Source organism: Gopherus flavomarginatus, chromosome 16, assembly GCF_025201925.1.
Source record: "Gopherus flavomarginatus isolate rGopFla2 chromosome 16, rGopFla2.mat.asm, whole genome shotgun sequence".
NCBI lineage: Eukaryota > Metazoa > Chordata > Testudines > Testudinidae > Gopherus > Gopherus flavomarginatus.
Window position 1 is genome coordinate 2448292 of NC_066632.1, and position 26244 is coordinate 2474535.

General features: G+C 57.7%; 1 protein-coding gene across 3 annotated transcripts; it reads left to right on the plus strand.

The window, feature by feature from the left end:
• Window positions 1-216: 216 nt before the first annotated feature.
• On the plus strand, window positions 217-26123 carry PODNL1 (podocan like 1). 3 transcript variants are annotated; one of them, XM_050925609.1, is made up of 11 exons: window positions 217-905; window positions 9357-9554; window positions 11510-11758; window positions 12902-12995; window positions 13670-13734; window positions 14626-14735; window positions 17304-17460; window positions 17879-17994; window positions 18261-18918; window positions 20360-20508; window positions 24974-26123. In XM_050925609.1, the coding sequence occupies exons 2-11, from the start codon at window positions 9552-9554 to the stop codon at window positions 25122-25124; spliced, it is 1752 nt and encodes a 583-aa protein (XP_050781566.1). In that variant the 5' UTR covers window positions 217-905; window positions 9357-9551; the 3' UTR covers window positions 25125-26123. The 3 variants fall into 3 exon arrangements, with proteins under 3 accessions (XP_050781566.1, XP_050781564.1, XP_050781567.1); XM_050925607.1 differs by having other exon boundaries at window positions 217-901; XM_050925610.1 differs by lacking the exon at window positions 217-905 and having other exon boundaries at window positions 9269-9554.
• The last annotated feature ends 121 nt before the right edge of the window (window positions 26124-26244 follow it).

Sequence of the window (26244 nt, forward strand, 5' to 3'; positions counted from 1 at the left end):
GGGCCATGGCGCCCAATGGGGCAGCGAGATGGTCCCACCTTGCTCAGTTGGGCTGCCCACCAAAGCATGTTGTGACGGATGGTGGTGGAGCCCGGTGGTAGGAACAGCTAAATGCCCAGCGCTGGTGCAGCTCAGTGCCAGCCAAACGACACTGTGTCCAATGGGGTGATGCTTTAAACCGTCAGTACATCCCAACCAAACTGTGTCCTTCCCTGCACTGAAACATCATCAGGCTGCGCAAAAACATCCCCCGATGTATAATGAGGGAGATTCGTGGATATTGAGGCCAAAAGAGACCATTTTGATCCACTGATCCGTCTTCTGGCATAAAACACACCAGAGAATCTTACCCAACGATTCCTGAATCAAGCCCAAAACTTCTGTCTGAGTTTGAGCGTCTCCTTTAGAAAGACATCCAGACTTGATTTATGTCCCAGGGGAGTTCTGAAGATAAATTCCTTCATCTCTGTGATGCGCTCACTCTGGTGATGAGCACCACCAAAAAGACCATGAGGAAATCATCTAAGTGCCTAAAAATGTCATTGCTTCAGCCCAGTGTCATCTTGTCTCAACTGAACATCATGTGAAATCATCTGCATGTGGCATGAAAATGAGGTCTGAAGCCATTGACATAACCAATGGGTCACCCATCCCTTGTAGAATCCTAGAAGGCTTGTGATGTGCAGCATCCACCATCATTTATGCATGACTTAAGTAAATGATCAGTGACTTATTTATGAAGCACATTGAAGGAATCAGTCAGAAAACGAGCTGAGAACTTCCCCCTTCTAATCAATGTTGGGATTTTAATAATGTTCTGACCATCTCCTGCGTCTTCCATCCAACTCATTCAAGCAATTTGCCAACATTAATGGATTGAGCTTCACAACACTCCTGGGAGGTAGGTCAGTATCATTAATCCCTTTTATCTCATGGAGGGGAAACAGTGACACAGAGAAGGAAAGTGAATTGGCCAAGGTCACAGAGCCTGGGATGTAGTGCAGCGCTTCGGACTAACCACTAGGTCACACTGCCTTCCAGTGCCTGCAATAGAGACAAACTCCCTGTGCTATCACCATTAGGCTTCTCCCATAGCCAGAAGGAGCACCCAAGAGTCCTGACGCTCAATCCTACCTTCTACCCAGATATCTTGGCTTCCAAACCCCTGATCTAACCACTGCAGTACACTTTCCTCCCAGAGCCAGGAGTCCTGACTCCAAGTTCTGGCCTTTTGCCACAAGACATCTTTATCACGATAAATCCTTAGGATCAAATTCATCTCATTTGGCACAAGGAGGCATTTCAGATCTCGGCTCAGCCTTGGCATTGAAATTCACCTGCCAGGAGAGTAGAGGATCAGCAAGGGGGGAAATACCCCGTTCCCCAGATCCCCAGCCAGCGCAGAAGCTTCTCATGTTGAAATAGTTGGGGCCTGATCACAGGCTGCAGGACAGAGGCAGAGTCATGGCTTCATTCCCTGTCTGACTCAGAAGCTGGCAGGACTCTTAATACACTGGCAAATGGTCAGAATGTGGGAATTCGAAAAGAAAAGCCAGAAAAATATGTTTACAGTTCTATCCCGGCCTTGAGCCAGCCAAGCCAGGCTGGAGCCTGGACCTATAAATAGGCTTTTAACATAGCTTCCAAAGGTCAGCCAGTCAAATACCAGAAATACTTTTAAAACAGGGGCTTGGGAATCTTGTTACCATTATAGCATTGTTAGTAATGTAAGGCAAGGTAAGTGTTAATCCACTGTCATGCTACAAGGCATCATCTGATTGCTGCAGGGCTCAGGAAGGGTGTTGTTTTTTAAATACCTGTATTCCTACAAAGAAGTGGCCATGGGCTATCAATGTCAAACTGCTCAGTTGTGGGTCATAGGTTCTATATTGTTCCTGGCTAATGGAGAGTCGCCTATAGTTCAAGTTGGCAATGGTGATTTTGGAGCAGAGACTCTGAGGTATCTCCTCATTCATTATATGCAGCAGAGTGACATCTGTAAAGTCCCAGTGGTGAAAGGAGGCTGGTGGACCAGTGCTCCTGGTCTGATCCAGGGCAGCAAGTGTCAGGGATATGGGACTAAACGGCGTTTTGGTTTAGGGGTCAAAATTTTTATAGTGCCTAAGTGACTAAGAAAGCGAAATTCCATTTTCAAAAGTCCATCTGGATTTGCAACAGCGTGTTCAAAGATGATGCCCAAGGGCGGTAGATTATGGGACGGGACAGAGGGAGTTGTGGGCCTTTGGCCCCAAATTCCCACAGTTCCTTGAGAGATGTACGGATGTCCCACCACGCAGCCTAAAAATGCCCAAGGCAGCACGCTTGCAGGTGGGACGCACAGGGTGCTGGGTTGCCTACCCAATTCAACACCTTCTTGCCCATCCACCCTGACGCCGTGTGTGGCCTCAAGGTGCCAGCACCCATGCGGGAGTGTGCGCTGCCACAATCATTTTGTCAGCAGCAGAACTTTTGCCAGTAAAGTCCCTTAACCTGAATGAAACCTGTGCAGCAGGAGCTGAGATATTAGTAGGGTGACCAGACGTCCCAATTTTATAGGGCCAGTCCCGATTTCTGGGTCTTTTTCTTATATAGGCTCCTATTACCCCCCACCCCATCCCAATTTTTCACACTTGCTGTCTGGTCACCCTAGATGGGTAGAGTGGGTAGATGTTGATCCAATGCACTAGGAAAGCAGGTGTACTGAATCACATGGAGCAATGCTCTGAACGGGTACTCTAAGAAGCTGGGCAGAGGCCTAGCTGGACAGATGGTCAGATTGGATATAGCAAATCCATAGTTCCTTCCTGTCCTCGACAGAAAAACGACGTACACATCGGTTTCACTGATCAACCTCCTGAGGAGCAAATTGCAAAGTACACAAAGGGCATGAAAGTAAATCAGATTTAAAGAAATTGGGCATTGCCAGTTAGGAGCCAAGGATGACTCTGACCTTGTAAGGAGTTTTGGTACTCCTCAGTTTTGCTTTAAGGATGGTGGGGTTCTCTGTTGTACTACATGGTGGTATTGGAAATCTGGTCCCATGGCTTTAACAGCGTCAGTGCTTTCCAGTGACCTGGCTTGGTCTTGAGTGTCTGTGATTATAGGAAGTGTGTGGCATTGAAAGGAGAGCTTGGGGTTTCTTAAAACACAGCTAAAGCTTCTTAATGATTTGCTTTTGGCAGTGGCTGGAGCATATTCTAGCATCCTCCTTGGATTTCAGTTTGCAGGGAATGAAAGAATTGAAGCTGAAACGTGAGGGGTTGAGCTGAAATGGGATTGAGTCTGATACTTCATTCTCAGGTAGCACATTTCATCTGCCCCTTCTCGAAGCAGCTTTAAATGAGGTATCGTCATCCCCACATCACAGATGGGGAAACAGAGGTACAGAGAGGTGAAGTGCCTGTCTGGTGCCCCCAACAGGACAGAGCCAAGAATAGAACCCAGTATCCTGAGTACCTGTCCAGGGCCCTAGCCACTGGGCCATGCTGCCTTCTTAGATGACTGGGCCAAGGATGGTTTATGAGAACAAGCCCAGGGCAAAGGCACACTCAGCCACATGCAGCCTTGCCCAGTCTTGTGATATGTGGTGGTTTTCTTAAAGCTCCAGCTCTTGGAGTCATGTTATTATGTGAGAATCTTGGCTTTTCTTTTTTAAAAGCTTTCCCATTCTCATAGACTCATAGACTCATAGATTCTAGGACTGGAAGGGACCTCGAGAGGTCATCGAGTCCAGTCCTCTGCCCTCACGGAAGGACCAAATACTGTCTAGACCATCCCTAATAGACATTTATCTAACCTACTCTTAAATATCTCCAGAGATGGAGATTCCACAACTTACCTAGGCAATTTATTCCAGTGTTTAACTACCCTGACAGTTAGGAACTTTTTCCTAATGTCCAACCTAAATCTCCCTTGCTGCAGTTTAAGCCCATTGCTTCTTGTTCTATCATTGGAGGCTAAGGTGAACAAGTTTTCTCCCTCCTCCTGATGACACCCTTTTAGATACCTGAAAACTGCTATCATGTCCCCTCTCAGTCTTCTTTTTTCCAAACTAAACAAACCCAATTGTTTCAGCCTTCCTTCATAGGTCATGTTCTCAAGACCTTTAATCATTCTTATTGCTCTTCTCTGGACCCTCTCCAATTTCTCCACATCTTTCTTGAAAAGTGGTGCCCAGAACTGGACACAATACTCCAGTTGAGGCCTAAGCAGCGCAGAGTAAAGCGGAAGAATGACTTCTCGTGTCTTGTTTACAACACACCTGTTAATGCATCCCAGAATCACGTTTGCTTTTTTTGCAACAGTATCACACTGTTGACTCATATTAAGCTTGTGGTCCACTATGACCCCTAGATCTCTTTCTGCCATACTCCTTCCTAGACAGTCTCCTCCCATTCTGTATGTGTGAAACTGATTGCTCCTTCCTAAGTGGAGCACTTTGCATTTATCTTTATTGAACTTCATCCTGTTTACCTCAGACCATTTCTCCAATTTGTCCAGATCATTTTGAATTTTGACCCTGTCCTCCAAAGCAGTTGCAATCCCTCCCAGTTTGGTATTGTCTGCAAACTTGATAAGCGTACTTTCTATGCCAACATCTAAATCGTTGATGAAGATATTGAACAGAGCCGGTCCCAAAACAGACCTCTGCGGAACCCCACTTGTTATACCTTTCCAGCAGGATTGGGAGCCATTAATAACTACTCTCTGAGTACGGATATCCAGCCAGTTATGCACCCACCTTATAGTAGCCCCATCTAAATTGTACTTTCTTAGTTTATCTATAAGAATATCATGCGAGACCGTATCAAATGCCTTACTAAAGTCTAGGTATATCACATCCACCGCTACTCCCTTATCCACAAGGCTCGTTATCCTATCAAAGAATGCTATCAGATTAGTTTGACACAATTTGTTCTTTAGAAATCCATGCTGGCTATTCCCTATCACCTTACCACCTTCCAAGTGTTTGCAGATGATTTCTTTAATTACTTGCTCCATTATCTTCCCTGGCACAGAAGTTAAACTAACTAGTCTGTAGTTTCCTGGGTTCTTTTTATTTCCCTTTTTATAGATGGGCACTATATTTGCCCTTTTCCAGTCTTCTGGAATCTCCCCCGTCTCCCATGATTTCCCAAAGATAATAGCTAGAGGCTCAGATACCTCCTCTATTAGCTCCTTGAGTATTCTAGGATGCATTTCATCAGGCCGTGGTGACTTGCAGGCATCTAACTTTTCTAAGTGATTTTGTACTTGCCCTTTTTTTATTTTCTCTTCTAAATCTACCATCTTCCCGTAAGCATTCACTATATTAGATATTCCTTCAGACTTCTCAGTGAAGACCAAAACAAAGAAGTCATTAAGCATCTCTGCCATTTCCAAGTCTCCCGTTACTGTTTCCCCCTCCTCACTGAGCAGTGGGCCTACCCTGTCCTTGGTCTTCCTCTTGCTTCTAATGTATTGATAAAAAGTCTTCTTGTTTCCCTTTATTCCCATAGCTAGTTTGAGCTCATTTTGTGCCTTTGCCTTTCTAATCTTGCCTCTGCATTCCTGTGTTATTTGCCTATATTCGTCCTTGGTAATCTGACCTAGTTTCCATTTTTTATATGACGCCTTTTTATTTTGTAGGTCACGCAAGATCTCATGGTTAAGCCAAGGTGGTCTTTTGCCACATTTTCTATCTTTCCTAACCATCGGAATAGCTTGCTTTTGGGCCCTTAATAGCGTCCCTTTGAAAAACTGCCAACTCTCCTCAGTTGTTTTTCCCCTCAGTCTTGATTCCCATGGGACCTTACCTATCAGCTCTCTGAGCTTACCAAAATCCGCCTTCCTGAAATCCATTGTCTCTATTTTGCTGTACTCCCTTCTACCCTTCCTTAGAATTGCAAATTCTATGATTTCATGATCACTTTCACCCAAGCTTCCTTCTACTTTCAAATTCTCAACGAGTTCCTCCCTATTTGTTAAAATCAAGTCTAGAACAGCTTCCCCCCTAGTAGCTTTTTCAACTTTCTGCAATAAAAAGTTGTCTGCAATGCAGTCCAGGAACTTATTGGATAGTCTGTGCCCCGCGGTGTTATTTTCCCAATATATATCTGGATAGTTGAAGTCCCCCATCACCACCAAATCTTGGGCTTTGGATGATTTTGTTAGTTGTTTGAAAAAAGCCTCATCCACCTCTTCCACCTGATTAGGTGGCCTGTAGTAGACTCCCAGCACAACATCACCCGTGTTTTTTACCCCTTTTAGCCTAACCCAGAGACTCTCAACACTTCCATCTCCTATGTCCATCTCCACCTCAGTCCAAGTGTGTACATTTTTAATATATAAGGCAACACCTCCTCCCTTTTTCCCCTGTCTATCCTCCCTGAGCAAACTATACCCATCCACGCCAACATTCCAGTCGTGTGTATTATCCCACCAAGTTTCAGTAATGCCAACAATGTCATAGTTGTATTTATTTATTAGCACTTCCAGTTCTTCCTGCTTATTACCCATGCTTCTTGCATTTGTATATAGACATCTAAGATACTGGTTTGATCTTGCCTCCCAGCTTTGCCCTGACCCTCCTTTCTCTCTGCCATTATAGCCCGTGCTCCCTCCTGTTTCCAACCCATCTCCCAGGTCTTGTTCCCCACTTACCTGTGGGGTTTGCTCACCTGTCCCCGTCGAACCTAGTTTAAAGCCCTCCTTACTAGGTTAGCCAGTCTGTGCGCAAATAAGGCCTTTCCCCTCCTCGAAAGGTGAACGCCATCTCTGCCTAGCAGTCCTTCCTCGAATAGCATCCCGTGGTTGAGGAAGCCAAAGCCCTGCCGGCGACACCATCTTCGCAGCCAGGCATTCACCTCCATGATGCATCTATCTCTGCCCGGGCCCCTACCTTCAACAGGAAGAATTGAAGAGAATACCACCTGCGCTCCAAACTCCTTAACCCGTACTCCCAGAGCCCTGTAGTCACTCTTGATCTGCTCAGTGTCACACCTCACAGTATCATTTGTGCCCACATGGATGAGTAGCATGGGGTAGTAATCAGAAGGCCGGATAATCCTCGACAATGCCTCTGTAACATCTCGGATACGGGCCCCTGGCAGGCAGCATACCTCCCGGGGTGAATGGTCAGGGCGACAGATGGGTGTCTCCGTCCCCCTTAGCAGAGAGTCTCCAACCACCACTACCCTACGTTTCTTATTATCAGTGGTGGCAGCAGACCACTGCTGGTGGTACTCTCTTCGATTCTTCCTGTCGAAGGTAGGGGCCCGGGCAGAGGAAAGCCTGGAAACACGACCCTTGTACAGCTCAAAAAGGCAAAGGAAAAGAGCTCAAACATCTCCTGGCATTTGACCGGTTGGGGTTGGCAATATTGCATGTGTGTTGTGGAGCTGTGCATGTTACCCCGGACGGGAGGGGGCTCCAGGTAGAGTAGCGACATTTCCTGTACTAAGAAGTACTGTAATGAGAGCTATCACTAGAGGGTGTTCAGAAACATGACGGCGTTGATTCGGTTTAAGGCTTTTGCTGCAGAGGTACCTCAGTGCCCCAGAATCCTTAGCAGTAGTGGCACTTCAGTGTCCCAGAATCCTTTGTGGCAGCTGTCTCAGTACTTCTGAAGTGCTAACTCTGCAGGAGGTGCAAAGAATTCTGGGGGCATGTTTTTAAATCTCTAAGCACCAGCTACAGACATATGAGCAGAAACCAGGGGGCCCCTACAGGCGAGGGGGAATGACACAGACAAAGGGAGATTGGGGGGAGATGGAGGCAGCAAGCCATCTGGGTTAAGGGGTGCCAATCCCTGTCTTTGCCTAGAGCAGCATGTAGGAATGGGTGGGGGTGAGCTGTCCTTCCGGCACTAGAAGAGACAGAAGCCCGGACAGAGGCTTGGCCCCACCTCCCGTCATGACATCTGCGTAAGGGGCATGAGTTATGAAGGGTTTGGAGCAGTGGGGCCAGCAGCAGCACTGAGAATGGGAACCAGAGAGGAGTTCATCCTTCTCTGGGATGGATGGGCCCAGAGAAATAGCTGCCTTGAATCTACGATGGGGGGCAATCCTGGGGTGGGGGATGGTTTGGGAGCCAATCCAGGGAGTCAGCCCCTGCTCCCTGTAGAGCCCATGGGGCTTGTCCAGACGGGCTCGGAGAAAGCCCCTGTGATCTCTTGAATTTGCACCCAGCCTGCTGAAGCAACTGTGTAGCGGCTTACAGCTGGCTGGGTGACAAGTATTTCAGTTACAGTAATTGGCCATTACCACTGACTCTGAAGCACAAACACTGCGATTCCCAGGGAGATCTTTGAGGCCGGACAAATTACATTCTTCACGGCCCATTGGGAGCCAGAAATGTTACCCCATATGGGAATCAGGCAACATCCCCTTGCTGGCCCCCTGGGCTCTGCCCCTGGATATGTCAGCATCAAGGAGTGAGCAGCCGGGAAGAGGGGAATCTGGGAATTCCCACCTCCCATTGGTTAGTGGGAGAAATCTGGGGTCCCTAGTGGGAGCAGAGCCCAGAGATCAGAGGCTTGTGGTCTAGTGGGCATGATCTGGGGGCTTAAGATTCCTGGGGTGGGGGCTGGTCTCTGCTTGGGGTGGGGGAAATGTTAGTCCAGTACTTACAGCAGGAAGACTGAGAGTCAGGACTCCTGGGATCTATTGCTAGCTCTAGGATGGAACTGGGGTCTAGTGGTTAAAGCAGGGGGGCTAGGAGCCAGGACTCTTGGGTTCTGTTCCCAGATCTGGGATGGGAGTGGCATCTAGTGGTTAGAGGAGGTGAGGCTGGGAGCCAGGACTTCTGGGTTCTCTCCGAGCTCTGGGGTGGGAGTGGGGTCTAGTGAGGGATTTTGAGGAAGAACTCCTGACTTCTTTCCAGTGCTCTGGGTGACTTTGGGCAAGTCATGTCAGCTCATTATGCCTCAGTTTCCCCCAGGTTATGTGGCAGTGCTAATACCAAGCCAGCCTGCGTGGAGGGCAGCTTAGCGATTGAGTGCGGAGCAACACAGGATCAGGGCGGGGGCAGAACATGGCAGTTCCGACCGCACTTAGGAAAAACAAACAGCAACAGTTATGTTTCCCCAGAGTCCTATCTGCCTCTGTACATGGTTGGAATACCAGACTCAGTAAACGTGATCCCTTCCAAACATTCCTTCAGGACCTCTGCCAGCCCCATTATGCAACCCCAATTGCAGCAGACACAAAGCCCCCCTACTTGCCCACAGCCCGAATCTCCCCCCATCCCACCTCCCTCCCTTGGCTTTGATCAGACGTGAAGACAACAGCAAGCGAAGACACAGCGTCCCGGCTCCAGTTCACGCCCAGGCAGCGTGACAGCTCCTGGCAGGTTGCTTTCTCTGTTTCCTTTTCCAGTGCTCTGGGAGGCAAGCGTGGGGGTGTGTGTGGAACGCGACTGTTCCTGTGGGGACCATGTGAGGACGATCTTTATTTCGGAGGCAAAGACAGAGCAGAGGGAATCAGGAGCCCTGCGCCGGTCTGGCTTCAATTAAAGATCCTGAGAAGACTCTGCAGAGTGGAGCCTGGGAGACTCGCAGCCGGGACCTGGCTATGGTGAGGGAGAGCTTTGGCTCTGATGTTTTTGGGGACCCAGCGGAGTTCAGGCTTGTGGACGACGAGGCTCCGGTGATGCCTGCTTGGGCTGGGGAGAGGCGGGTGACCCAAGAGGGCAGCTGGGGGCCATCCCACACTGAGCTGGAGGAGGGAGGAGATCTCCCAAACCCACTTAGCTGCATTGGCACTGGCCAAAAGGGGGAAATCTTAGGAGGGATTCATCCCATCCTTTGGGGGACAGGCTCCTACTGGCCTGGCCCCCCACCTGCTCTGAGCAGGGTTCATGACACAGTGATTCAGCTCCTAGTGCTCTCGCTGGTGGGGCTGTGTCCAAGGGGATTCCCCAGGCAAGGCCCAGGGGAGATCCAACTTTCGACCCCAGGGCCGATTCTCCGCTCTTGGAGGGGAGTGGGGTCTAGTGAGTACAGCAGGGGCCTGGCATTAAGGCAAATGTCCTCAGACCCTGCAATCAATGCGTCTTAGCCTTGCCCTGCAGATACAACCCCCGTACCCCCAGTCAGAGCAGAGCTCCTTCTTTATGGCTGGTTTGTTGGAGCTGTCAACAAGGGGCCTTTTACTGCCTGTCAGGCTGGCAGGTTTTGCCCTGTCTCCCAGCTGGGATCTGGGCTGGGATCCTGCCTGCGCATTTCACACTCGACTCCCAAAGGGGACAGGAGCAACTCCCCCAGTCCCGGCCAATTTCTAACGACGTCACAGTTGGGTCCATTTTGGCAGCCTCAGCGGAGAAGCTGAAGACTGAACAGATCCTGCTCTGGTGGGACAGGACAAGAGTGTGTCCAGGCAGCACCTGTTCTGTGGGGGATCTATCGGAGCCCAGCTAGCCCGGCAGGGCCATTCCCTCCAGGCTGTTTTCCGGGGCTCTGTCCCATCTGGGGGTAAATCACTCCCTGGGATACCGAACAGAGCTCGTGGGAGCCCTGTAGTGTGTCTCTGTCATTCCAGAAATGTACATCTTGCTTCCAAAAAAGCATGTGGCCAGGGAACGAAACAGGCAGCAGGAGAATGGGGTTTTTTTGTATTATAGTTAGGGTGACCAGGTGTCCAGTTTTCGACTGGAACACCCAGTTGAAAAGGGACCCTGGCGGCTCCGGTCGGCACTGCCGGCTGGGCCGTTTAAAGTCCGGTCGGTGGGGTGCGGAGGCAAAGCAGGCTAGTCCCTACCTGTCCTGGGGCACTGCCCCCACCCCAGAAGCGGCCAGCAGGTCCGGCTCCTAGGTGTGTGTGTGGGGGGGCATGGGGCTCTGCGCGCTGCCCCCGCCCCATGCACCAGCTCTGCACTCCACCGTGGAGCTCCTCCCCCCCCCCGCCCCTGCCTAGGAGCCGGATCTGCTGGCCACTTCCAGGGCGCAGAGCAGTGCCCCAGGACAGGCAGGCGGCCTGCCTTGCCTCTGCAGCACCGCCACTCGGGAGCCACCCAAGGTAAGTCTGCGCCCCAACCCCCTGCCCTGAGCCTCCCCAAGACCGGAGCCCCCTCCTGCACCCCAAAGCCCTCATCCCCAGCTCCACCCCCAACTGCAGCCCCAGACCGAGATCAGGGCCCTGTTGTGCCAGGCGCTGATGTGTTAATTTACAGACGCACACACCCGTGCACACACACTCTGGCTGCCGTGCTGAGGTGGTGAAACGTCGGCCTGTGCGGCTGGGGGGAGCTGATCGGCTGCCAGGCTGGCTAAAACAACAACTAAGGCATTTCAGAGCTGCCAAGTGCTCTGTAAACCGACCTGCCTGGATCCCCAGCGGGCTCCGCTCACTGGGGCCCTTCATCCCCCCGCAGCAGTGGCTGGTGCTCTGGAGACAGAGCCTGCATTGATGGGGCTGAGCAGCGCCAGGCCTGGGTTGGTAGGAGCCCTCAGGCTCCCCTCTCCGCAGGCCTGTAGCGTACAGATAGTTCAGTTTGCTCCAGAATTCACCAGACCCTCTCCCCCTCTCCCCAGCGGCTGAGCTGCGGCTGTCTCCTGGTCCTCTTTGTGAAGATCCCCTCCTTCTGCCTGGTCGGGAGCCAGGATGACGAGGACGCCCCACCATCCCCCCGCCTTGGCGTGGGGCCCTTGCCCCCGAAGAACACCCCAGGCTGCCCAGCCAACTGCACCTGCCCCTCAGAGGAGACAGTGGAGTGCGGTGGGCTTGACCTGCACGTCTTCCCCAGCAACGTCTCTAGAGCTGTCCAGCATCTTTCTCTGCAGGTAACTGTCTCTGGTCCCCAGCAAACCCAGGAGCCCAGCCAGGGCCAGATCCCAGTTACCGAGGAAGGTCTAAAGAGCAACCCAGGGGTCAGAGGGCAGCCAGGGGCTGTTGGACACGGTGCCCTGGGGTCAGAGGGCAGCTGGGGGCTGTTGGATGCAGTGCTCCAGGGGTCAGAGGACAGCCGGGGGCTGCTGGACGCAGTGCCCCAGGGGTCAGAGAACAGCCAGGGGCTGCAGGATGCAGTGCCCCAGGGGTCAGAGGACAGCCGGGGGCTGCTGGACGCAGTGCCCCAGGGGTCAGAGGACAGCCGGGGGCTGCTGGACGCAGTGCCCCAGGGGTCAGAGGACAGCCGGGGGCTGCTGGACGCAGTGCCCCAGGGGTCAGAGGGCAGCCAGGGACTGTTGGATGCGGTGCCCCAGGGGTCAGAGGGCAGCCGGGGACTGTTGGATGCGGTGCCCCAGGGGTCAGAGGGCAGCCGGGGACTGTTGAACACAGTGCCCCAGGGGTCAGAGGACAGCTGGGGGCCATTGGACGCGGTGCCCTGGGGGTCAGGGAGTAACCGTGGACCGTTGGACACGGTGTCCCGGGGGTCAGAGGGCAGCCAGGGGCCGTTGGACGCGGTGCCCCGGGGGTCAGAGGGCAGCCAGGGGCCATTGGATGCGGTGCCCCAGGGGTCAGGGAGCAGCCGGGGGCCATTCGACGCGGTGCCCCAGGGGTCAGGGAGCAGCCAGGGGCCATTGGACGCAGTGCCCCGGGGGTCAGGGAGCAGCCGGGGGCCATTCGACACGGTGCCCCAGGGGTCAGGGAGCAGCCAGGGGCCATTGGACGCAGTGCCCCGGGGTCAGGGAGCAGCCGTCAGCCATTGGACGCGGTGCTCCAGGGGTCAGCGGACAGCTGGGGGCTGTTGGACGCGGTGCCCCAGGGGTCAGCGGACAGCTGAGGGCTGTTGGACGTGGTGCCCCAGGGTCCAGGGAGCAGCCGGGGGCCGTTGGATGTGGTACCTCCGTGGAATCCCTTCCAGAGCCCAGAGCAGCCCTTCCCTGACTCTCCACCCTCCGTCTCTCTCTCAATGCTGCCCCCCGGCCCTGGGCAAACGCCTCCCACTTGCCCAAGGACTGAAGTGAGCGGGTCTCCTTCTGCAGAATAACCAGCTGCGGGAGTTGCCCTACGACGAGCTGGCCCAGCTGACCAGCCTGAAAACTCTCAACCTGCACAACAACCACATCATCTCCGATGGTGAGGGAGCCGTCGCGGGCAGGGGGCTGGGACGCCATCGAAGGGAGGGGTGCAGTGGGCATGGGCCCTGCCCACATGACCTGAGCGTGTGTGTGCGTGTCAAGGGAGAGCTCTTCTGGCCTCCTATAGAAGAGAGATCCCCACGGTCCGGTATCAGAGCTCATCATCCCTTTATCCTCCTCTCCTTGAATCCCAGAAGGATGCACTTGCAGGCCATCCCTCTGTCCTGCAGTTTCAGCTGGATACAGGAATTTCCTCCATGCCCACTTCTAAATTCTTGTGCAGCCTTGTCACATGCTGTTAAACAGCTGCTGGTTCCTACCCCAGAGGCAGCTGCATTTCAGTGCTGGATAAACAATCCCTATGCAGTGTTGTGCAAACAGCTGCCATGCTCCACCCCAGAGGCAGCTGCATTTCAGCAGCCTGGGAAGTTTTTTGGGACTGTTATAGAAAAGCATGATGGGAAGCTGGATGCAAAGCATTCTGGGTAGTTGGATACCAGTTACAGGATGCGTAGCTCTGTGGGTGAGTGGAAGCAGCCACAGGGCCTTTCAGGGAGGGAGGCAGGGTCTGAGTTCACTAGCTGGATGGAGCAGGTTCACGTACTGGCCTCCCTTCTGCGCAGGGTGTGCCTGGACTAGGCAATCTCTGCTCTTCTCTCTGCTGCTTTCTAGGCCTCCCGGATGAAGCCTTTGAGTCCCTGGACTCGCTGCAGTACATCTACCTGGCCAACAACAAGGTGTGCGCGCGGCTGTCCTCTGACCTGGCGGCGGCAGGGCTTTAGCGAGCAGGGATGGTGCCAGGAGTTTGCGCGCAGCTAGCTGGAGGGGGCTCTGCACGTGTGTGTGGGAGAGAGGGATTTCACAAGCTAAACCATGCTGAGTGTGGTCGCCGGTGGGATGGGACCTCCAGGGGAAGCCAAGGGTGCTGCAGGGGGTGGTATGGGTGACTCCGTCATGTGGCGCTAGGGGGCGCTGTGCTGCAGGGAGCAGACTGGTGGACTCGGTAGGCGGTGCTGTCCCTTGAGTCAGTGCAGCACTAGGGGGCGCCGCGCTCCCTCTGAGTTGTGCTGACCCCGGGGCCCAGCATGGCACTCAGGGGCACCATGAGGTGCTGTCTTTCAGAGGAGATGGGTCCCACGTGGTCATTAGAGATGCTGACACATTTCCCCCAAGTGTCTGTGGTAACCCTGGTGTGATTCCATTCTGTCTTCCTCACCTCCTGCTGCTGTGCTCACTGGAGAGAGGATTTCTCTCCACTTCCTGTCCTAAACCTTTGTGTGGTGGCCCTGGGCACCGTTAAACAGCTGCTGTGTTCTACCCCAGACCAGATGTTGAGCAATCCCTCTATAGACAGCTGCTGCCTCTGACTAGGGGGACCAGACAGCAAGTGTGAAAAAATCGGGACGGGGTGGGGGGTAGTAGGAGCCTATATAAGAAAAATATCGGCACTGTCCTACAAAATCAGGACATCTGGTCACCCTGCCTCTGACCGCAGAGGTGGCTGCATGCCACTGACCAGTGAAGCAATCCCTGTATAAAGCCTGGCCAGGCCATCTGGCGGCAGCGGGTAGATCCGGGGCCACACTGCTCTGCTAGAATCGGCCTGTTCCCCTTTGGTGTTTTCCCAGCTCACGGTAGCACCGCAGATCCTCCCCAGCACAGTGCGCATAGTGGACCTGGCTGCTAACCTGCTCACCGAAGTCTACCCGCTCACCTTTGGGCAGAAAGCCAACCTCAGGTAGAGCTGCCATCCAGGCCTCCTGCCTCGGCATGCGGGGGTCCGACGGGCGGGGCCTGCAGGTGTGGGTTGTTTGCTCATCTCAGTGGGTTGGACTGGCTAAGCCAAGCTCTGGGCCTGATTAGTATGGGCCTCTTCTTCAAGCTGGGTAGGGCGCTCAGTAGGGGGCGCTCTCCCCTCTGTGTTGACCTCAGTGTCCCAGTACAGTGCTAGGGGGCGCTGTGCTGCAGGGAGCGGGATGGGGGTTCACTCGGGGGGGGGCTCTCCCCCTGCAGTCAGTGCTCACCCCAGCATGGCACTAGGGGGCGCTGTGCTGCAGGGAGCGGGATGGGGGCTCACTAGGGGCGCTCTCCCCCTGCAGTCAGCGCTCACCCCAGCATGACACTAGGGGGCGCTGTGCTGCAGGGAGCAGGATGGGGGTTCACGCAGGGTGGGGGCTCTCCCCCTGCAGTCAGTGCTCACCCCAGCATGACACTAGGGGGCGCTGTGCTGCAGGGAGCGGGATGGGGGTTCACTCGGGGGGGGGGCTCTCCCCCTGCAGTCAGTGCTCACCCCAGCATGGCACTAGGGGGCGTTGTGCTGCAGGGAGCGGGATGGGGGTTCACTCGGGGGGGGGGCTCTCCCCCTGCAGTCAGTGCTCACCCCAGCATGACACTAGGGGGCGCTGTGCTGCAGGGAGCGGGATGGGGGTTCACTCGGGGGGGTCTCTCCCCCTGCAGTCAGTGCTCAGCCCAGCATGACACTAGGGGGCGTTGTGCTGCAGGGAGCAGGATGGGGGTTCACTCGGGGGGGGGGGGGCTCTCCCCCTGCAGTCAGTGCTCAGCCCAGCATGACACTAGGGGGCGTTGTGCTGCAGGGAGCGGGATGGGGGTTCACTCGGGGGGGGGCTCTCCCCCTGCAGTCAGTGCTCACCCCAGCATGGCACTAGGGGGCACTGTGCTGCAGGGAGCGGGATGGGGGTTCACTCGGGGGGGGCTCTCCCCCTGCAGTCAGTGCTCACCCCAGCATGGCACTAGGGGGCGCTGTGCTGCAGGGAGCAGGATGGGGGTTCACGCAGGGTGGGGGCTCTCCCCCTGCAGTCAGTGCTCACCCCAGCATGACACTAGGGGGAGCTGTGCTGCAGGGAGCGGGATGGGGGTTCACTCGGGGGGGGGGCTCTCCCCCTGCAGTCAGTGCTCACCCCAGCATGGCACTAGGGGGCGTTGTGCTGCAGGGAGCGGGATGGGGGTTCACTCGGGGGGGGGGGCTCTCCCCCTGCAGTCAGTGCTCACCCCAGCATGACACTAGGGGGCGCTGTGCTGCAGGGAGCGGGATGGGGGTTCACTCGGGGGGGTCTCTCCCCCTGCAGTCAGTGCTCAGCCCAGCATGACACTAGGGGGCGTTGTGCTGCAGGGAGCAGGATGGGGGTTCACTCGGGGGGGGGGGGCTCTTCCCCTGCAGTCAGTGCTCAGCCCAGCATGACACTAGGGGGCGTTGTGCTGCAGGGAGCGGGATGGGGGTTCACTCGGGGGGGGGCTCTCCCCCTGCAGTCAGTGCTCACCCCAGCATGGCACTAGGGGGCGCTGTGCTGCAGGGAGCGGGATGGGGGTTCACTCGGGGGGGGCTCTCCCCCTGCAGTCAGTGCTCACCCCAGCATGGCACTAGGGGGCGCTGTGCTGCAGGGAGCAGGATGGGGGTTCACGCAGGGTGGGGGCTCTCCCCCTGCAGTCAGTGCTCACCCCAGCATGACACTAGGGGGCGCTGTGCTGCAGGGAGCGGGATGGGGGTTCACGCAGGGTGGGGGCTCTCCCCCTGCAGTCAGCGCTCACCCCAGCATGACACTAGGGGGCGCTGTGCTGCAGGGAGCAGGATGGGGGTTCACGCAGGGTGGGGGCTCTCCCCCTGCAGTCAGCGCTCACCCCAGCATGACACTAGGGGGCGCTGTGCTGCAGGGAGCGGGATGGGGGTTCACTCGGGGGGGGCTCTCCCCCTGCAGTCAATGCTCACCCCAGCATGGCACTAGGGGGCGCTGTGCTGCAGGGAGCAGGATGGGGGCTCACTAGGGGCGCTCTCCCCCTGCAGTCAGTGCTCAGCCCAGCATGACACTAGGGGGCGTTGTGCTGCAGGGAGCAGGATGGGGGTTCACTCGGGGGGGGCTCTCCCCCTGCAGTCAGTGCTCACCCCAGCATGGCACTAGGGGGCGCTGTGCTGCAGGGAGCGGGATGGGGGTTCACTCGGGGGGGTCTCTCCCCCTGCAGTCAGTGCTCAGCCCAGCATGACACTAGGGGGCGCTGTGCTGCAGGGAGCGGGATGGGGGTTCAGCTGGGGGGGTTCTCCCCCTGCAGTCAGTGCTCACCCCAGCATGGCGCTAGGGGGCGCTGTGCTGCAGGGAGCGGGATGGGGGTTCACCTGCGGGGGCTGTCCCCCTGAAGTTGGTGCTCACCCCAGCATGACACTAGGGGGCGCCGTGCTGCAGGGTTGGAGGGCTCACTAGGGGGCGCTCTGCCCTGTAGGGTAATGCAGGACAGGGGCATTACCCTACCCCAGAGCCTCTGGTGTCAGCTCTGTTTTGCTTCCCTCTCCATGCAGGTCCGTGTATCTTCACAACAACCAGCTGACCAACACTGGGCTCCCCTACGACGCCTTCAACGGCTCCGACGCTGTCAGCACCATGATCCTCTCCAGCAACCAGCTCAGCTACCTGCCCCAGAACCTGCCCCCTGCGCTCGTCCGGCTCCACTTACAGGTGGGGCAGGGCTTGGGCTCATGACCGGGGGCGGGGCGGGGCAGGGGATCTGCCTCCGCGGGTGCTTTGTATAAACATGTGGTTGGCCTGGATCCTTGAGGCATAACACATCCCAAAACCCCACAGCGTTTTGCCTTTGATATGGGGAGAGGAGGTGTAGGCCAGTGGTTAGAGCAGGGGGCTGGGAGCCAGGACTCCTGGGTTCTAGTCTCAGCGTGGCCTTTGACTCACTCTGGGACCTTGGGCAAGCCCATCGCCTCTCTGTGCCCCAGCTCTGCCATTCAGATGGCGGCTGGGCTGGGTGGCCTAGTGGTTACCTTGGTACTGTATCGAGGGCAGTCTCCCCCCCAGGCCTGCTGACGGTGTCTGAGGCAGGCTCGGGAGCGTCTCTAGTGGCCGCGACCTCCCGTCCCTGCAGAACAACCGCATCGCCCGGATCCCCAGGGGGGCGCTGAGCAGCCACTGGAAGCTCCGAGAGCTCTACCTGCAGAACAACAACCTGTCCAACAAGGGCATGGACCCTTCCACCTTCAGGTGAGACTGAGGGAGCGAGCTGCAGAGTGGTTAGAGGGGAGGACACGGGACTTCTGGGCAGGGAGGGGGGTTTAGTGGTTCTAGCCAGTGGGGCTGGGAGTCAGAACTCCTGGGTTCTATTTCCAGCTTGGGGAGGAGAGCGGGGTCTAGTGGTTAGAATGGGGGGGGGGACCAGAGCATCAGAACTCCTGGGTCCAGTAGAGCAGGAGGCTATGGCACGAGCTGCTCACCCCAAGCCAGCACCCCATTCCCCTTCTCCTCTGCAGCAAGCTGAAGAGCCTGGAGTATCTGGATCTGTCTAACAACAACCTGAGCGAGATCCCAGCTGGCTTCCCCCCGAACATCGTGATTCTGCACCTGGGCAAGAACCGCATCGACTCGCTGCCACGGGACAGCCTGAGCCGGGTGCGTGGCCTGCAGTACCTGCTGCTGCAGAACAACCGCCTGACGGCCGCTGGCGTCCACCCCGACGCCTTCCTCAAGCTACGCAACCTGCACACCCTGCACCTCTACAACAACCGGCTGGAGCGGGTGCCCCCGGGGCTGCCCCGCCGGGTGCGCTCCCTCATGATCCTGCACAACCAGATCACTCACATCGGCCTGCAGGACTTCGCCAACACCTACCTGCTGGCCGAGCTCAACCTGAGCTACAACCGTCTGTACAGCGCCAAGATCCACCGGCTGGCCTTCCGTAAGCTGCGCCGGCTCGAGAGCCTGGACCTGTCGGGCAACCAGCTCACCCTCCTGCCCGCCGGCCTGCCGCCCAGCCTCCAGGTGCTCAGGCTGCACAAGAACCAGATCAACTCCCTCTCGCCTGAGCTGCTGGCCAACCTGACCGGCCTCAAGGAGCTGCACCTGGCCCACAACAGGCTGCGCATCAGCTCCATCACCCCTGGCACGTGGCAGGAGCTGCAGGGGCTCCGGGTGAGGGAGGGGGACGATTGCCCTAATGATGTAAGCAGAGAGGGCAGTGGGGGCGAGTGGTTAGAGCAGGGGGCTGGGAGCCAGGACTCCTGGTTCTAGTCCAGCTCTGGAAGGGGAGTGGGGTTCAGTGGTTAGAGGTGTGGGGGCTGGGACCCTGGACTCCTGGGTTCTATCCTGGCTCTGGGACGGCAGTGGGGTCGAATGGTTAGAGGTGGAGGGGCTAGGAGCCTGGACTCATGGGTTCTATCCCGACTTTGGGAGGGGAGTGGGGTCAAGTGGTTAGAGGGGGGCTGGGAGCCAGGACTCCTGGGTTCTATCCCGGCTCTGGGAGTGGGGTGGGGTAGAGTGGTCGGAGGGCGGGGGGGCTGGGAGCCAGGACTCCTGGGTTCTATCCTGGCTCTGGGAGGGGGGTGGGGTAGAGTGGTTGGGGGGGGGGCGGGGCTGGGAGCCAGGACTCCTGGGTTCTGTCCCGGCTCTGGGAGGCGGGTGGGGTAGAGTGGTTGGGGGGGGGGCTGGGAGCCAGGACTCCTGGGTTCTATCCCAGCTCTGGGAGGGGAGTGGGGTAGAGTGGTTGGAGGGGGGGGTTGGGAGCCAGGACTCCTGGGTTCTGTCCGGGTTCTGAGAGGGGGGTGGGGTAGAGTGGTTGGGGGGGGGGCGCTGGGAGCCAGGACTCCTGGGTTCTGTCCCGGCTCTGAGAGGGGGGTGGGGTAGAGTGGTTGGGGGGGGGGCTGGGAGCCAGGACTCCTGGGTTCTATCCTGGCTCTGGGAGGGGAGTGGGGTAGAGTGGTTGGAGGGGCGGGGGCTGGGAGCCAGGACTCCTGGGTTCTATCCCGGCTCTGGAAGGGGATGTGGCTCAGTGGTCAGAGATGAGGCACCAGAACTCCTGACCTTGTACCTTCATTGCTAGGTGAAAGACCCTCTGGCAGCATGGCAGTGTCAGACAGGATCAAGACCAATGGCCAAGTACCCCCTTATTCTGTCTCTGAGAGCCCCACCATTAGATGTTTCAGCTCAAGGTTCAGGAACTCCCACAGGGATACTCAGCTCCCCATGAAGGTCTCCTAATAGTCAGAGATTGGCTTAAAAGGTTTAATCTCCCTTCCAGAACCGTTCTAACTCCAGATCTCCTTGTCATCCATACAAACATCCAACCCCTCTTCGAGTCTGACTCTGTTCGCAGCCTCATTGACTTCATGTGGCAGGGAGTTCCACAGGCTAACTACATGCTGAATGGAGAAGTGGTTTGAGTTTTCTCCCTTCTCCCAGTGTAGCGACTAGAAGGCTGTGATCAAGTCCCCGACCTGCCTGCCCTGCAAGAACCTTGTCTAGAAGAGTCAGGCCTGGCAGGGTGTTACCGGCGGTTAGCGGCGTAGAGTGAATTCAAGAAGCTGTTGAGAACTCTGCTGTTGGCCTGAGTAACCCTGTCCCTTCTGCTCCCCAGCTCCTGGATCTCAGCAACAACGAGTTGTCCTACATCCCCCCGGACTTGCCAGAGTCCCTCGAGTACCTGTATCTCCAGCACAACCGCATTGCTGTCATTGGGGCCGAAGCCTTCCACACCGTCCCCGACATCCGAGCCATCATCCTCAGGTAACAGCCAGAGCAGGGAGGTTAGTGCCAGGAGCACAGGCAGGCTCCTGCCCTGCGGTCCTGCTGACTGGCTTTCCCGCCCACCTTTCCGAAAGGTGGGGCCAGAGCAGGGGGACTGGGCGTCAGGATTCCGGGGTCTCTGTCCCTGGTTCAGGGAGGGGTGTGGGGTGAAGGGGTCAGAGCAGGGGCTGCTGGGAGTCAGGATTCCGGGGTCTCTGTCCCTGGTTCTGGGAGGGGTGTGGGGTGAAGGGGTCAGAGCAGGGGGTGCTGGGAGTCAGGATTCCAGGGTCTCTCTCCCTGGTTCTGGGAGGGGTGTGGGGTGAAGGGGTCAGAGCAGGGGGTGCTGGGAGTCAGGATTCCGGGGTCTCTGTCCCTGGTTCTGGGAGGGGTGTGGGGTGAAGGGGTCAGAGCAGGGGGTGCTGGGAGTCAGGATTCCAGGGTCTCTCTCCCTGGTTCTGGGAGGGGTGTGGGGTGAAGGGGTCAGAGCAGGGGCTGCTGGGAGTCAGGATTCCAGGGTCTCTGTCCCTGGTTCTGGGAGGGGTGTGAGGTGAAGGGGTCAGAGCAGGGGGTGCTGGGAGTCAGGATTCCAGGGTCTCTGTCCCTGGTTCTGGGAGGGGTGTGGGGTGAAGGGGTCAGAGCAGGGGGCTGGGAGTCAGGATTCCAGGGTCTCTGTCCCTGGTTCTGGAAGGGGTGTGGGGTGAAGGGGTCAGAGCAGGGGCTGCTGGGAGTCAGGATTCCGGGGTCTCTGTCCCTGGTTCTGGGAGGGGTGTGGGGTGAAGGGGTCAGAACAGGGGGCTGGGAGTCAGGATTCCAGGGTCTCTGTCCCTGGTTCTGGAAGGGGTGTGGGGTGAAGGGGTCAGAGCAGGGGCTGCTGGGAGTCAGGATTCCGGGGTCTCTGTCCCTGGTTCTGGGAGGGGTGTGGGGTGAAGGGGTCAGAGCAGGGGGCTGGGAGTCAGGATTCCAGGGTCTCTGTCCCTGGTTCTGGGAGGGGTGTGGGGTGAAGGGGTCAGAGCAGGGGGTGCTGGGAGTCAGGATTCCAGGGTCTCTGTCCCTGGTTCTGGGAGAGGTATTAGCTGAAGGGGTCAGAGCAGGGGGTGCTGGGAGTCAGGATTCCAGGGTCTCTGTCCCTGGTTCTGGGAGGGGTGTGGGGTGAAGGGGTCAGAGCAGGGGCTGCTGGGAGTCAGGATTCCGGGGTCTCTGTCCCTGGTTCTGGGAGGGGTGTGGGGTGAAGGTCAGAGCAGGGGCTGCTGGGAGTCAGGATTCCGGGGTCTCTGTCCCTGGTTCTGGGAGGGGTGTGGGGTGAAGGTCAGAGCAGGGGCTGCTGGGAGTCAGAATTCCGGGGTCTCTGTCCCTGGTTCTGGGAGGGGTGTGGGGTGAAGAGGTCAGAGCAGGGGGGCTGGGCATCAGGATTCCAGGGTCTCTATCCCTGGTTCTGGGAGGGGTGTGGGGTGAAGGGGTCAGAGCAGGGGCTGCTGGGAGTCAGGATTCCACAGTCTCTGTCCCTGGTTCTGGGAGGGGTGTGAGGTGAAGGGGTCAGAGCAGGGGCTGCTGGGAGTCAGGATTCCAGGGTCTCTGTCCCTGGTTCTGGGAGGGTTGTGGGGTGAAGGGGTCAGAGCAGGGGCTGCTGGGAGGCAGGATTCCGGGGTCTCTGTCCCTGGTTCTGGGAGGGGTGTGGGGTGAAGGGGTCAGAACAGGGGCTGCTGGGAGTCAGGATTCCGGGGTCTCTGTCCCTGGTTCTGGGAGGGGTGTGGGGTGAAGGAGTCAGAGCAGGGGCTGCTGGGAGTCAGGATTCCAGGGTCTCTGTCCCTGGTTCTGGGAGGGGTGTGGGGTGAAGGAGTCAGAGCAGGGGGTGCTGGGAGTCAGGATTCCGGGGTCTCTGTCCCTGGTTCTGGGAGGGGTGTGGGGTGAAGGGGTCAGAGCAGGGGGTGCTGGGAGTCAGGATTCCGGGGTCTCTTTCCCTGGTTCTGGGAGGGGTGTGGGGTGAAGGGGTCAGAGCAGGGGGTGCTGGGAGTCAGGATTCCGGGGTCTCTGTCCCTGGTTCTGGGAGGGGTGTGAGGTGAAGGGGTCAGAGCAGGGGCTGCTGGGAGTCAGGATTCCAGGGTCTCTGTCCCTGGTTCTGGGAGGGGTGTGGGGTGAAGGGGTCAGAGCAGGGGGTGCTGGGAGTCAGGATTCCAGGGTCTCTGTCCCTGGTTCTGGGAGGGGTGTGGGGTGAAGGGGTCAGAGCAGGGGCTGCTGGGAGTCAGGATTCCGGGGTCTCTGTCCTTGGTTCTGGGAGGGGTGTGGGGTGAAGGGGTCAGAGCAGGGGGTGCTGGGAGTCAGGATTCCGGGGTCTCTGTCCCTGGTTCTGGGAGGGGTGTGAGGTGAAGGGGTCAGAGCAGGGGCTGCTGGGAGTCAGGATTCCAGGGTCTCTGTCCCTGGTTCTGGGAGGGGTGTGAGGTGAAGGGGTCAGAGCAGGGGGTGCTGGGAGTCAGGATTCCAGGGTCTCTGTCCCTGGTTCTGGGAGGGGTGTGGGGTGAAGGGGTCAGAGCAGGGGGTGCTGGGAGTCAGGATTCCAGGGTCTCTGTCCCTGGTTCTGGGAGGGGTGTGGGGTGAAGGGGTCAGAGCAGGGGCTGCTGGGAGTCAGGATTCCAGGGTCTCTGTCCCTGGTTCTGGGAGGGGTGTGGGGTGAAGGGGTCAGAGCAGGGGCTGCTGGGAGTCAGGATTCCGGGGTCTCTGTCCCTGGTTCTGGGAGGGGTGTGGGGTGAAGGGGTCAGAGCAGGGGGTGCTGGGAGTCAGGATTCCAGGGTCTCTGTCCCTGGTTCTGGGAGGGGTGTGAGGTGAAGGGGTCAGAGCAGGGGCTGCTGGGAGTCAGGATTCCAGGGTCTCTGTCCCTGGTTCTGGGAGGGGTGTGGGGTGAAGGGGTCAGAGCAGGGGGTGCTGGGAGTCAGGATTCCAGGGTCTCTGTCCCTGGTTCTGGGAGGGTTGTGAGGTGAAGGGGTCAGAGCAGGGGCTGCTGGGAGTCAGGATTCCAGGGTCTCTGTCCCTGGTTCTGGGAGGGGTGTGGGGTGAAGGGGTCAGAGCAGGGGCTGCTGGGAGTCAGGATTCCGGGGTCTCTGTCCCTGGTTCTGGGAGGGGTGTGGGGTTAAGGGGTCAGAGCAGGGGGTGCTGGGAGTCAGGATTCCGGGGTCTCTGTCCCTGGTTCTGGGAGAGGTATTAGGTGGAGGGGTCAGAGCAGGGGTGCTGGGAGTCAGGATTCCGGGGTCTCTGTCCCTGGTTCTGGGAGGGGTATTAGGTGAAGGGGTCAGAGCAGGGGTGCTGGGAGTCAGGATTCCAGGGTCTCTGTCCCTGGTTCAGGGAGAGGTATTAGGTGGAGGGGTCAGAGCAGGGGTGCTGGGAGTCAGGATTCCGGGGTCTCTGTCCCTGGTTCTGGGAGGGGTGTGGGGTGAAGGGGTCAGAGCAGGGGGTGCTGGGAGTCAGGATTCCGGGGTCTCTGTCCCTGGTTCTGGGAGAGGTATTAGGTGAAGGGGTCAGAGCAGGGGTGCTGGGAGTCAGGATTCCAGGGTCTCTGTCCCTGGTTCTGGGAGGGGTGTGGGGTGAAGGGGTCAGAGCAGGGGTGCTGGGAGTCAGGATTCCGGGGTCTCTGTCCCTCGTTCTGGGAGGGGTGTGGGGTGAAGGGGTCAGAGCAGGGGGTGCTGGGAGTCAGGATTCCGGGGTCTCTGTCCCTGGTTCTGGGAGAGGTATTAGGTGAAGGGGTCAGAGCAGGGGTGCTGGGAGTCAGGATTCCAGGGTCTCTGTCCCTGGTTCTGGGAGAGGTATTAGGTGAAGGGGTCAGAGCAGGGGGTGCTGGGAGTCAGGATTCCGGGGTCTCTGTCCCTGGTTCTGGGAGAGGTATTAGGTGAAGGGGTCAGAGCAGGGGGTGCTGGGAGTCAGGATTCCGGGGTCTCTTTCCCTGGTTCTGGGAGAGGTATTAGGTGAAGGGGTCAGAGCAGGGGGTGCTGGGAGTCAGGACCCCTGGCTCGCTGTAGGTGTGTCTACATTGCAGCCCGGCGCATGCCTTGCAGTGCAGGTAGACAGACTCACACTAGCTTCGCTGGGGAAATCCAGCTATGGTGGGGAGCAGGGGCGGCGGCTCCGGCTAGCCACCCGAGCTGCAACCCATGGGGTTGGGCAGGCTAGGACTTGGGTGGCCAGCCTGAGTCCTGCCAGAGTCACAACATCCACATGGCTAGCGTTAGCGCAGGAGGTAGCCTGAGTGGCCTCGAGCCCAATCGCTGCTCTCCATACCCCCTCCCGCACTTTAGCAACACTTACAAGGTGGGGAGGGCCAGGCTGGAGCCCAGCAGAATGGGACTGTCTCGTCCTTGCTCTGTAACCTGAGATGGCCCTGGGTACCATCTCCCCGGAGCATTCGGCCAACAAATGCCATCTGAGGAGGCCTCTGCTCGGCACAGAACCAAGTTTTTCACCTGTCCTGCTGCTCTTTCAGATCCAACCGCCTGCTGGCAGCCAGCGTGTCTGACCAGGCCTTCGCGGCCCTGAAGCAGCTGGAGGTTGTGGACACTACGGGGAACCCAGAACCCATCAGTGTCAAGATGCCACGAGCCGGGCGCTGGCTCAGATCTCACCCAGGCGCCTAACAAGCGGACAGCTCAGCCTGAGCTAGTCAGTGTCTGCCCTGGGCCTGGTTTTCAGGGAAGCTTGAATAGCAGCAAGGAAATGAGGAACCGGGGCAGCTTTGTCCTTCTCCAGCTGTGCCGCTCAGGTCCTAGACTCTCTTATCGCCAGGGGCTCAGGTGGTCCTGTCAGGGAGCGGCAGCTAAGCCGGGTTGGGAAGGCCCAGCACTTGGACAGAGGAAAATCCAGCTATGGTGGGGAGTAGGGCGGGTGTCTCAGTAGGGAGCGCTCTTCCCGGAGAGTCAGCACAGTCCTGGGGGCGCTGTGCTACCGGGAGCACGGGGCACACTCCTGCTCTTTCAGCCAGCCACAGAATTGGGGTTCTGCCCCTAGGTCAGCCTGGTGACGTCCATCTGCCTCTCTAACTCCCCCTTGCACTCTCCACCTCTCGTCAAACCATCACGTAGAACTGCCATGTTCCACCCCAGAGGTGGCTGCATTTCAGTCCCAGGGAAGTTATTTCCCTCTGTATAGGGCTAAATTCTGAGCTACTATCAGCAGGTGCGATTCCTCTCAGACCTCCAACCAGCTCTGAACTTGGCAGGTGCTTTGGGATCTCTTGGGCTGAGAGGAGCTCTGGCAACATCCCCTGCTGAAATCCCTCTCTCCTGCTGTCATTTCCTGCAGCCGCCTTCCCTCACTTCCAGGCTCTGACGCGGCCCGTCCCAGATCGCAGCGATAACATGGTTTCAATATCCTCCCTGCACTTCCCTGAGGCAGCGTTCCAGAGGGATTACGCTACCTGCTCTTCTGGGCGCGTTCAGCTGCACGGGGCGCCGACACACCCCTGTAGGTCCTGCCCCGGCCTCCCGAGAAGCAGCACGTCCCCTTGGGCTCTTAAGGCCTCGCTCCAGGGGCTGCTCCAGACCCCAGCACGCCAAGTGCGTGCTTGGGGGGCATGCCGCGGGGGGCGCTCTGCCGGTTGCCGGGAGGGCGGCAGGCAGGCAGCCTTTGGTGGCATGTCTGCGGAGGGTCCGCTGGTCTCGCGCCTCCGGTGGACCTCCCGCAGGCGTGCCTTCGGAGGGTCTGCTGGTCCCGCAGCTTCGGTGGAGCTGGCTCGCAGGAGGTCCACCGAAGCTGCGG

Excerpts from the sequence above, each read along its gene's own strand:
- PODNL1 (XM_050925609.1), top strand. Across the intron at positions 17,995-18,260 it reads ATGGACCCTTCCACCTTCAG|CAAGCTGAAGAGCCTGGAGT; the intron begins GTGAGACTGAGG and ends TCTCCTCTGCAG. Across the intron at positions 20,509-24,973 it reads ATCCGAGCCATCATCCTCAG|ATCCAACCGCCTGCTGGCAG; the intron begins GTAACAGCCAGA and ends CTGCTCTTTCAG.